Below are 12,951 nucleotides of genomic sequence, written 5' to 3'. Positions count from 1 at the left end.
TCATTCACGATGAGTTTTAAGTTGAATACGAGTTAGTACGTACCAAAGAATATCTGAATATGCGCATAATTTGATGCACTTGTGCTATATGCATGCTCACTCTAAGGAATTATACACAATATGTACAGAAAAATGTCCAAAGGTTTTAAATCCACTGCAAATAATATTTTCAGTCAGTCAATTTTATTTCATCTCAATCAAAAACACAAAGATTACAGTAAGTAAAACATTTCAAGGAAAATATTATGGCAAATCTCTCCTGGCTGCATTTACACAGGAACAGAAAGCCTGTGCTGTACACAGACCTAATATGTCCTGATATTTGAAAATGGAGTAGGGTGATCCCAAGTAGTCTTTCTATTTAAACAAACAAAAAAAAAACATCATAACATCAGAACTACGGAAAAAACAAATGTGACTGAAAGTCTAGATGTAGTAATACTTTCCTCAAGTCTTACCATTTACTGTTTCACCCACAATGTCAGTGTGTATTTAAAAACATCAGATGGACCCTTTATCTTGAACATACAAAGCTCAGAAACAGTTTTAGGAATCATTCTCACATTTGGCACTAACATATCTTCTTGGCCCTGATATTTAAAAAAATACTTGAGCAGGTAAAACTACAAACCTAGAGTGGATGGAAAGGACAGTATGGCTTTCAGTGGCACCTTCCTGTGTTACAGTGTAATAAAAGTCATCATTTAGCAAGTGGACAGAGCAGGAGACGCTTCAACTCTACAAATTCTGGAACTTTCAAGCTTAATATTCTAGAATGTTCAGGCAGTTTAGCCCCATCTCCATGGCAACAAATAAGAATGATCTACCTGCTTCTACTGTAGCTGAACATTTTGGAATGTTCAGGTAATTCATACTCTTCACCACGGCAACAAGTTGGAATCTTCTACTGTGCTTCTATTACAGCCATATGCAGATTTGAAATTTTTTGACAAATGTATTGTTACTTTTTAGGTGACTTTTTCTCTGACTACTGTCTCAATAATTTTTAAGTATATATATATATATATATATATATTTATGTTTGTCTCAGGGTTAACATGTGTTATCTTTGTCGGCATTACCTTTTAAGAGGCAAATTGTCAACAGCATTTTCAGTGAGCAATATTTAAACTCCATTAGCATAATTTCATATAATTTTTACAAAAGCACTCACATTTTGCATCAGCAATATTTAACTGAACTAACAATACATCCACTCTTTGTCCACGTTTCAGTACTGCCCACCTTTGCCTAATGCAGCTTTCATGTTATAGCAGAATTACCGTAATTACGTCCACTTGTTTCCAACTTGTAAATCATTTCAAAATCCAAGCTATAACTATGACTTGGAAACTCAGATTTTTTGTAAAGCTCTGATGTATCAGGCTTGGCGCTTACGGAATAATAATATGGAAAAAACATATATTTAGATATGGGTTCCTCAAAGCAGTCTAAACCAGCGTGTTTTCTCAAAATGTACAGTCGTGTCAGTTAATTGGAATTTGTAAACATCAAAATGTTTCAAATTAGAACAATCCCTTTTGGACATTGCAATATTTACAGTGGTTCTTCAGTTAAAAATGGGAGTCTAACCCAATGTAATAAATCATAATTTTCTCTTGCAGCTCAGCACAACCAAGTCAGTATTTGCAGACACCCAAAGCTGAAAACAACAAAAAATAAGAACAGGACGGAGATGTTCCAATAGACATGGAATGTGACTGGTTTCATGGATTTGACATGAATTTATAGCTGAGAAGGCTTGTAGTTAACACCAATATATGCTATAGAAGAATTACTATAGTCATCATCAGTGTACTCTTTCATACCAGAGATGAGCAGTGCCTGTACCTGTGGTAGACATGGTCATAGTCGCGAGCAGGGTGCTGGCCATTCACACCAATCTGAAACACATTTTCTCCAGGTCGTCAGTTTCAAATGGAAGAGTTTTATCTAACTGGTCTAACCTTTCCCGTCACACACCGCAAAACAAAACAAAAAACCTCTCCAGACTGCAAAAGGCAGATAAGCAGATGTTGACCTTTCAACACTTTGCACTATGGGATGGGATGGAAAACTAAAAAACCACAAGGATGTTGATGCGCCTGGTCCATTTACAACTAACTGACCAGAAACAGAAAAATATTTTTCCAGGTGCCTCTGGACCATTAAACCAGCTCAGCTGATACCAAATGAGATCAGTGGATACCAGTGGACCGAAGACTAAACCCGCAGATACAAGATCATGGAAGCCAATAACCCGTCTTTCCTCTCTAGTCCTTGTGGGACTTTCCTTTGGGTTCTTCGTCATAAGAAACTCCATATTCATTTACTCTTGTTTTGTCCACTGGGTAGAGCCTGGGGAAGGGGAGAGAGAGTTTCAGGTTAGGAAACTGTTGGGTATATTTTGTTGGTGACTTAGGAATGTGTGTGTGTGTGTGTGTGTGTGTGTGTGTGTGTGTGTGTGTGTGTGCTGTGTGTGTGTCTGTGTGTGTGTCTGTGTGTGTGTCTGTGTGTGTGTCTGTGTGTGTGTCTGTGTGTACCATCTCTGGTAGAGGTAAATGAGAAACACCACATCATCTCTGAAACAGGCCAGTCTGTGGGACGTTGGCATCGTGATGATGAAGGCAAACACATCGTCGATAAAGGTATTGAAAGCCTGGTAACAAACAATCAAACAATCAATCAATCAATCATTTTTAAATTCTTTATCACTAAAACATTTTCAGTGTCAGTGACTTCAATTAAATCATTTATTTAACATATACAATAAATAACAGCTGAAAAATGGTTGTCATATCATATAATTCAGTAGCTTTGTTCTCACCTTGTACATAAAGGCTTTCCAGGGCAGGTGGGCCACAGATTTCAGCTGTTGAATTAAACATAATAAGTCAATGCAATTTTTGAAAGACAACTTCAGTAAATCAAATTAAATGCAATTTATGTTTGACCACTTTTAGGCAATATCTGTACAATTTCATGTTTTAGCGAGCACACTTCCAGAAGATCTGAAACAGTTCAAGGTTCCCTGTGGAGTTTTTGACCTCCAGTAGCTCTATGGAGATTTTCTTCTCTCAAAAATAATTAATTCTGATATGGTTAATGTATTTTATCCATTATTACATTTTAGAAAAAGTAAGACCAGGCTCACACACCCACATTGACCATGATGAACTGACCTTATAGTTGACAAACAGTTGAGGAAGCATGAAGAGGAAGCCAAAGGCATATACACCTAGAATGGTAAAGAACATGTTGAAAAGCTTTTTCTTTTTTCGATCAAATAATGGATATCAGTGGCAAAAGGAGGTAATCAATTAGCAATTTTAATATAGTTAATAATGAAATGGCAAAGTACGTTTTATATATAACATTTAAAAAAAAGCTTACCATTAACCAAACTGTTGATCAACCACGAGTACCAACTAAAACAGGGACAAAGAAATAAAGAGAGATAATCATGTAACCAATGACATCACATTATAAGGAAATCCTGTAATTAAAATGTTGCATGTTATGTATACACACACATAGAGACCCTTACCTCTTATATCGCAGGAATATTAGAGCGTACACAGCCCCTCCGATACACAATGGGTAAAGGAGGAATGAGAGGTACTTCATGGCCTACAGAGAAACACAATGCACAGAATTTGGTTACATCCAATGACAACATAAGCTCTACTGTCCAGTAACAAAAAAAGATTTACCCGATTCTAATTCACACATTAAAATTTTATGATTATTTATAAAATATCTCTAAAGGATAAGATTGTTTTTATGCGTGTTTTGGCTGAACAAGTCCTTTAAATAATACAGTATTTACAATAATGCTGTCCTGGATGTTTTTAGCTTGAGTGAAAATCTCCAATAATAAAGTGATAATGATTACATGTTTGCACAAATTGATGTTTCACTCATGCTTATGTTGAAAGTATGGTTTATTATCTATGCATGTGTGAGTCCACTTACCAGTGTATCGTACTCTTCTGTTCTCCTCTCTGATTCATCTAATTGCCCAAACTGTTCCACAGAAAAGAAAAACACACACACCAATTAAATTTATAACAAGGCCAATCATGTTATCTAGTACTATCTAGCTCCAGTACGTGCTCTGTGCTTTCAGTTTAAACCCACAGTAATTTAGAAGAGAGCTCTATTAGAGCAGCAGGCAAGGTGAATGAATAAAATCTACTCAAAGTAAGCTGTCTACAGGAGTTAGAGAGAGTAGTACTGACGGCCCACATATCAATCCATTTACCACTGATAAATAGTGTAGAGAAGCCTAGATGCGCAATATCTGATTTGTACTGAGCTGTAAAAATAAATGACAGACGACAAAAGATAAACCAGTTATATACACACACACACACACACACACACACACACACACACACACACACACACACACACACACACACACACACACACACACACACACACACACACACACACACACACACACACACCACACCTACCAGGAATGTTGGTTTGCCTCCTTTCCAGAAAACCTGAATCTTAAAGGCCTTCTTCACTTTCCATACCTGCAGCAAAAACATTTCAAAAGCAGAATATCATGCATTAATCTACAACAATCATACACTTATTTCCTATAAATTCCACTTCACATCAAAAGAACGATGCTAAGCTGGAGAGGTGGAGAGGGGTGTGTCACTGCCATTAATTGAGGCTTGGAGCTAACAGTATTTTGCTATATTTGACAAATCATTTTCAGGTGTCAGACCCTGTCACTGGTGGGACATCGTCTCAGCACACAGGGAACTGTCGAGCTGAAACCTGAGAGCAAAATACTAATACTAATAATATTTTTATTATTCTATTATTTCTAACAGCCACAAAAAATTTAATAATATCCAAGATTTCAATGTAACAATACATGATTATATGTAATGTATGAGTTGAATCTATCAAATATTGATTGACATTATTAAATACATGTCATTACATACATTTCAAGCAGAAAAAGTCACATTCATTTTGTACTAAATATAAGTTATCTTTTCAGAGACATCACATATGCTTTTGTTTTGGGTAATGTAGTGTAATTCATGTACACTGTGTGTATTTAAATGTATTTTAAGTGCATCTGTGTCTCCAATCTGTGCGGACTTACTTCAATGATCGAGCCGATGCCAGCAGGTATGAGGACAAGCAGGCTGGTCTGCTCGTCAAACAAGTAGAGGAAAATCACTATGGTGCTGAAACATCGCCAGAGCACTGGAAAACAAAACACACAAATACATAAAATGTTATTCTGTGACAGCTGGTGATGTATTTTCCATGATTGCATTTGCAGGGTTATACTCATATTCTGTCCACTCGAATGTTATTGTATTATCTAGTGTAAAAATCCATAAATAAGTTGTCTCATAGTGGATATACATAGTTCCAGTGCAGAAGAAAGGTCTGGCCAAACAATCAGAAAACCATTCAGAATCACACCTTTTGCTTATACTGCGGTGGGCGACATATTGCTCAACAGCATCCCTTACTCTGTCGCCATTTCTGTTGCTGAGCAGCAGGAAGCAGAATTCAACATCTGGCTACCCAGCAGTCCAAACTCACCAAGTGAGATTATACTCATTATACAGCTGATGCCTGTGGACTCACTCGTTTTACACATTCTTCTAAGGGACTAGTTAGAGTTACTTTGCATACTGTACTCTAACGCTCTGTTAAAATCAGTCACAACAAATTTATAGTGTGCAGCTAAATCTCCAGACTTTTCCAACTCTGCCCTCTGCTTTGCATTTGTTTCCTGTCCAATGTGGTCTTTTTCACTGCTCAAAGGGTGTTTTGGCAGGTCAGTGAGAACAAAGTTACCAACCTGCTTTGCTGGACATTCCCACCATGCTTTTTTTCTGCTTCCAGAAGCTGATGTCGTTCTTGAACGCCAGGAAGTCAAAGAGCAGCTAAAAAAGCAAGAGACAGGACATAATATTTTTTTGTCTAGCTACAGTTCATTGTTAACAGTTCGTAATCAGCACACCTCAGAGCTCCTTACTCTTTCCTTTATTTTTGAGGTGTTAAGACTTGGTGGTGAGTGGGTATAAGCTTGTTTTTTTTTACAAACACATTAGCTAAAGCATACAGTACGTAGACTGATTGTTTTGAAGATTATATCATATTTGGTGGTCATAGAATTTATGGATTATAGGAACGTTTATCGTTTGGCCTGGTCATGCTGATTTTATTTGCTTGTTGGAAAGTTCCACCTCAAGAAAACCCAAGCCCTGCTGCATCTGAACTTTTTACAATGTTCTGAGATGCCCTTTTGAGAATTTTTCTAATAAAGTTTGCTTCATTCATTTCATACTTGTGTGCATGTTTTTTGTGCCCATGACCTGTAAGACCTGCAGTAAGCACGTAGACTAGACAGATTTTTTTATTATGTCATTATAGTACAGCTTTTGTGCTGCATTCTTTCTTCACCAAAAAACCGATAAAGATTTTTTTACCCAATCTCAGAAATACAAAAATGTCATTGTACCATGGCCTGTTTGATCAATGTTTGCAAATAGCAACACAGAGGTGGTATCTTTTATAGATGGATATGGACTGATTGCTAATTGAAAGGTTGTGTTTCACACAGGTGCACTATAGATTCATAATTACGACTTACATGGAAGGCAGCCACAAAGAAGGTCAGAGCCAGGAAGTACAGGTTAGTATCCACAAAGATTCCTTTAATCTCATCAGCATCCTTTTCTGTGAAACCTGCATCACATACAGGGAGACACAGAGAAATGTACATGGTATTAGAGTGAGGCTTGTAGACATTGTGTGTGTGTGTGTGTGTGTGTGTGTGTGTGTGTGTGTGTGTGTGTGTGTGTGTGTGTGTGTGTGTGTGATTAACATACCAAACTGCTGCAGAGAGAAAACAGCATCTTGCATGTGGATCCAGAATCGTAGCCTTCCCAGAGAGATAGAATCGTAGGAGATGGTCAGAGGGAGCTCAATGGAGGTACTGTTGATCTCCTACAAACACACACACAGATTATTTCACACAATCAGCTTCTGATACTGATGTTCTGTTCTCATAGTCTTTAAAGCTTATATGTGAAACGAATGACAGAGCAACATAATCTTATCTTATAGAGTCATTATTTTTAGATGTGTAATGACCTCCAAACATCTGTAAACTATTATCTTCTACTTTACTTTTTGTTTGTAATTCACCCCTTCTCTGTAATATTCAGGTGAGACAGTCTTTGAGCTTTCTATTATTCTGAGACAGAAAGCAATTATTGGCTGTGGTCACTGAAATCAAATCAACAAGGATCTTGATTCACTGGGTTACAGACTCTAAACAAGTTCAGTAAGAAAATGAATAACAGGGGAAAAAAGTGCATTTTAAAATCTGCTGATAGTAAATTACAGTGTATTATATAATATTTATAAAAGCTTACCACAAGGTCCTTGACCCGGTTGCTGAGCTCATCAACAAACAGCAGAGGTAGATAAACCATCTTCTTACCATTTTGGAATCTGAAACACAGAAAAACAAAACATCCCATGATGCCACTGGAGCCTAATTAAAAGCTTTGTTAATAATTTTATGACAAAGATCAGTATCACATTATCTACAAATACAAGTATCCAAACCATACCCACACAGAGTGTTGTATATGTGTGTGTGTGTGTGTGTGTGTGTGTGTGTGTGTGTATATGTGTGTGTGTTTCTGCAGCTATTATCTTACACTCTGAGGTATCTGTGGACATCACTAGGAAGGTATTCTCTGTCAAACATGAAGTGGTCACTGACAATGTTCAGCGTCAGGCGGGAGCGCCAGTGGGAAGCTGGGTGAACTGACGAAGAGGTGGGTCCATCTCCAGCTCCACCCCCTGCTGTGGGGTTGCCATCACCCTGTTTCTTCTTCTGGGCTTCTTCTTTCTGAAATCACATAGACAGAAACTTAACTTAACTTTCAAATCAAATGCCCCTGATCAATAACTAAACTCTTCTGGATCTACAGGACTCTTATATCAAGACTACACGTCCTACAGTTAAGCTTACTGGGAAGTTACATATATTAATAATATTAAGAATAAAAACAAAATAACAAATAATAAAAAACGTATAATAAAATAAAAAATAATAAAAAGTATTTTAAGCAGTTTTTTTCCATGTGAGGTGTTTAATACATTAAAGTAGCTTAAGTGTCTCCCCATGCCCTTAAACACCCACATCTTTATTCAGATAACATCATCAACTTTCACTTTCAGCCGGAGCTTTGGAACAACTCAGTACCTTTGTTTGATCCTCTCCGGATATCAAAGAGATCTCAGGCGGTTTAGGGACCATGTAGGTGGTGAGCTGAGCCACCAAGTGGACCTGGCGTGGATCCTGCCATGGAGTGACGCCGGCTTGATGGACAAATATTAGTGCATATAATGTTCCATTGTTACGGGTCTTCTTAGGGAGGGAGACATTCACTATCCTGGAGGGAAAAGGAGAGAAAGAGGGAAGTGGATGAAAGAAAGAAATGTGTTTTTGGTATGGATATACTGTAGATCAGAAAATGGCTGGCACTGGTTTCCTTGGAAATTCCTTTAATAAGTGTTATGGGTTAAAATATCAAAATGCAAATTTGTTTAAACCTCTGTAGTTCTTCATTAACAGGTCCTTGTTATAAATAAACTATGACTAAACTGAAGCACATTCAACATCTGTTTCAGTTCTTAGCTAGATTGATATCCATTCATCTGAATAACGCATTAATGCATTAATGCATTGGGGTTCATTAAAGTACAGTGTCCATCAGCTCGTTAACAGCTTTGAATTTGACGTGTCCAATCAAATCTGAGGACGGAGACAATTCATTTCCAAGGCTCATTATAATTAATTGTGGATAAAGTGTAAAATCTAAAAAGAGACTAAAAAGTGAGAGTCCAACCGACCTCTCAAACTTGCTGTCGACATCAAATTCGTCCTCTTTGTGGATCAGGGTATGTCCTCCCTCTGCATTGGGCCGCAGTGCAGTGTAGATACTCAACTGGATGCACACAGAGAGATATTACAAACATTATTACATGTAAACATTATACTAGACAGAGAGTTAAACAGAAAACAAACTGAACAGTGATCCCCTCCGCATTACCGACCTGTAATTTCGGGTTCCCAGCCAGGAAGGGCGTGATACAGTTGTCACCTTTGGGGTGGTCGCAGGGTTTAGTGTACACTATCCCGTACATCACCCAGCAGGTGTGGAGCACGTACACCACAAACACCCCCACGATCAGCGTGGTGAACGAGGTTTTCAGAAACATGATGCTAGCGTCGTCTTGTCACGTCGTGTGTCTCTCTCTCTCTCTCTCTCTCTCTCTCTCTCTCTCTCTCTCTCTCTCTCTCTCTCGGCTAGCTGAGGATCCGGGCCATATGTCTGCAAATGAGGAGTCATAGGTTAAAAAAAAGGTCAGTGTACAGTGTCCTAATTATCCTGGGGGAGGAATAATAAAAGTCCAAATCAATGCTGATTGTATATTTTTTTTATATTTCACAGTTAAAAGATCTCATTCAAAAACCATGGGCATCAATTTGAGACTGTAAGTCAGTCACAAAAGCCTTTAGAGGCTGAGCACTCATGTTGGACAATAAGGCCTGGCTTGCAGTTGGTGTTCAATAATTAAAGTTGTTGATGGACTTGAGGTCAGATCTCTCAAGTTCACTCCAAAACAAACATTTCTGCATGTTGCCATTGTCCCGTTGAAACAGGAAAGGGCCCCGGTCCACATACCTTTCGCCATGCAGCGTTTCTCTAAAAATGTTTGACAACAATGCTTCTGTTCATGAAAACAAGTCTTCTCCCCTTTTAGTGTCAAAGCCACAACAACTCATTTGTGTGAAGGGTACGGCTGGTCAAGAACATTTTAAAGAGCTTGCTCATCCAGTTTTGTGAGTTCAACTAAACAGACAGCTGATATGAAAGATGAAGGGCCGCAGGGCCTCACATCTAGACATAACATGAGATGGTGGGCGACAGATTAAAATATATACACATGGATTTCTGAAGCTTTTATTGGTAAAGCTGTCTTTGTAAACAGGTTTGTTTATTTTCCTGAGATTACAGTACATAACCACCAGTTATTTGCTGGTGGTAGTAGTTCATCCGCATTTGACTGATTGTAGGTAAGCTAGAAGCAATCTGAAGCCCTTTAATTTACTTAAACTCTGACACACTTGCTGTCAACTTGTCCATATGGTTGCCTCTCTGTGTTTTTGCTAGTCTCGATGATTTGTTTTCTAATGTTTCTTCGACTCACCTAACTCGACTCGCCAGTGTTTCCAGATTTAAATGCTGTATGAATATGTATGCATATAATGGAAGTAACATGCAGACGTTAAACACTACCTGAGTTCAATGTGGCAGGCTGTCAGTGACAGTGATTGGCTATCTGTCCGTTCACGTTACCGAAGCCGCCAGCTGGACAGACGCGACGACATCGTGTCTTCAAAACCGTCCACCGTTTTTAGTTGAGGGCATCTGCTGTCCTACTCGGTTGGCCTCTCCATTCAGGAAGCAAACCGGTCTGGACAACCCCCCCCCCCAAAAAAAAAATTACAAGCTGAAAGCGTGAGGTGGATCTATATTTCCGCCATTTGCTTCCTGGTTGTTTTCCTGCACGGGATTTAGGATGTAGTATCGCGAGACTTCACGTGAGGCTTTTAAAGATATGAACCATCGGGGTTTAAACTATAAACTGGATTTAAATAAAAACCGTTATTTAGACCAGATAAACGGCTATTATATATTATTTATTATTTTTTTAATTATTACCTGGAGATATTAAGAGTTTTCAGCAAAAGTATAATGTTTTAAGTTATGATAAAAGACTCAGTAGCCTTCTATGATGTTGTCTAATTGCTAAAGCAATAAAGTCAATCTTTTAATGATATAAAGAGGTAGGGCAGGGTTGCTTTTTTGGGTGATTTCAACGTCTAGTGGTTAGGGTAGTATTTTTAAAGATACTCTGTTGTATTACTATATTATATATATATTATATTCATACAGGATCTGTGTTTGTGGGCGTCTATCTCCCCATTAAAATGCTGCCGTGACCCGGATTCGAACCGGGGTTGCTGCGGCCACAACGCAGAGTACTAACCACTATACGATCACGGCTGGCCACACATCGTGGGAGGCTTACATAACACACTTCTTTATAGTCACAGGCATTTGTTTTGATAAGGCAAATATCCTTAATTGTTAGATTAGATAGATTATTTCCCTCCGTTATAATAATTAAGAAATGCATTAAACTGCTGGACTACTGGATACTTAAACTTTTAACCTGTCTGTTCCTGCGTCACGATATGGGGCGGTTGAGGTGATGATGGGGTCACAGACGGCTGACTTTTCCCTATGAACCAGGATGACACAGGACGCTGGTTGCTTCTCATGTGCACATTTTACTGAAGTATTGTCCTTGTTATCGTGTTTGTCTGGAGTTCAGGTGAAGCTGGTCGTTAGGAAAGGGCAAATGTTCGTCCTCTTTCTGTGTGTCTGCCAAAATTGGCTGCCGTGACCCGGATTCGAACCGGGGTTGCTGCGGCCACAACGCAGAGTACTAACCACAACGACCACCACGCACGAGGATACGACACGCTTCTTTATAATCACAGACATTTGTTTTGATCTAGCAGATATCATTATTTTTGTTAGCATATTAAGTGGATTACTTCACTCCGTTTTATTGATTGTTAATTAAGAAATGCATTATTAATAATAATAATAATAATAATAATAATAATAATAATAATAATACATTTTATTTGTAAAGCACTTTTCATAAAAGAATCTCAAAGTGCTACAGAAACCAAGAAAAAAACAAAATAACAAAAAACACTAAGGGCAATAACACATTAAAATCAGCAACCAATAATAATACAAGTGATAAAATACATTAAGAAAAACAGCTAAAAGAGGGTATTAAACTGCCCCCATGATCGTCTGATTTCTTATTAGTAAGCCGTATTTATTTTTTTGGCTGATATTTTTGTGCCTTTGTCTTTAATTACCGTTATTATTGACTATATCCTTATCGTAATATTTGAATGTATCATGTCATCACATTTTACACCTGTGGTACCTGAATCTCGCAATACCGAATCTTCTATTGTTACCTGTATGTGTTACATGTGTTCTGTTCTTTTATTGCAATAATAGAAAAGAAACAGAGTAACTTTGACCCTGTCTGATTCTTTATCATGAGATGGGGCGGTAGAGGTGATGATGGGGTCACACACTGCTAACTTCTCCCTATCAACCAAGATGGTTGTAGCCTTCTGATGTACATCTCTGACTGAAGTATTCTCATACTTGTCGTCTTTGGCAATTGTTCTTCATCTGGGACATCCTCTTTCTGTGTGTCTGCCAAAATTGGCTGCCGTGACCCGGATTCGAACCGGGGTTGCTGCGGCCACAACGCAGAGTACTAACCACTATACGATCACGGCTGGCCACATAGAATGAGAGGGTGACATGACACGGTTCTTTAAACTCACAGACATTTATTATGACACGACAAATATCCTTCATTTGCAAGCATAAGTAGATTACTTCACTCCGTTATATTTAACAGATTAATTATGTTTATAATTAAGAAATGCATTAAACTGATGGACCCCCGGACCCCTGGCGGCGGTAGAGGTGACGATGGGGTCACAGACTGCTTCCTTTTCCTTATGAACTTGTATGATCCAGGAACTTGGTTGTAGCCTTCTGATGTGCATGTTTTACTGAAGTATTCTCCCAGTTATCTTCTTTGATTGACGCTAATGTGAAGCTGGTTGTGAGGAAAGAGCAATTGTTGTTTATCTGGGATGTCCACTTTCTTTGTGTACGCTTCCTCCATGTCAAAAACGAGTGCCGTGACCCGGAATCGAACCGGGGTTGCTGCGGCCACAACGCAGAGTAGTAACCACTA

General features: G+C 38.4%; 1 protein-coding gene and 2 non-coding genes across 3 annotated transcripts; all 3 read right to left on the bottom strand.

The window, feature by feature from the left end:
- Positions 1-166: 166 nt before the first annotated feature.
- clptm1l (CLPTM1 like) lies at positions 167-10,643 on the bottom strand. Its single transcript, XM_051389974.1, has 18 exons — positions 10,377-10,643; positions 9,130-9,407; positions 8,926-9,020; positions 8,276-8,465; positions 7,725-7,918; positions 7,434-7,512; positions 6,885-7,002; positions 6,647-6,741; positions 5,852-5,936; positions 5,138-5,241; positions 4,482-4,547; positions 3,976-4,026; positions 3,548-3,630; positions 3,394-3,428; positions 3,183-3,238; positions 2,828-2,872; positions 2,544-2,659; positions 167-2,358 (listed from the first exon to the last, which is right to left on the bottom strand). The coding sequence occupies exons 2-18, from the start codon at positions 9,292-9,294 to the stop codon at positions 2,274-2,276; spliced, it is 1,662 nt and encodes a 553-aa protein (XP_051245934.1). The 5' UTR covers positions 9,295-9,407; positions 10,377-10,643; the 3' UTR covers positions 167-2,273.
- A 432-nt stretch (positions 10,644-11,075) lies between these two features.
- Positions 11,076-11,147, bottom strand: trnah-gug (transfer RNA histidin (anticodon GUG)). The gene has a single exon. It is a non-coding gene; the product is annotated as a tRNA-His (tRNA).
- A 1,262-nt stretch (positions 11,148-12,409) lies between these two features.
- trnah-gug (transfer RNA histidin (anticodon GUG)) lies at positions 12,410-12,481 on the bottom strand. Its single transcript has one exon. It is a non-coding gene; the product is annotated as a tRNA-His (tRNA).
- Between the last annotated feature and the right edge of the window lie 470 nt (positions 12,482-12,951).

The sequence above is a fragment of the Dicentrarchus labrax genome, unplaced genomic scaffold (assembly GCF_905237075.1).
Source record: "Dicentrarchus labrax unplaced genomic scaffold, dlabrax2021, whole genome shotgun sequence".
NCBI classification, from domain to species: domain Eukaryota; kingdom Metazoa; phylum Chordata; class Actinopteri; family Moronidae; genus Dicentrarchus; species Dicentrarchus labrax.
This window is presented reverse-complemented; position numbering and strand designations above follow the sequence as displayed.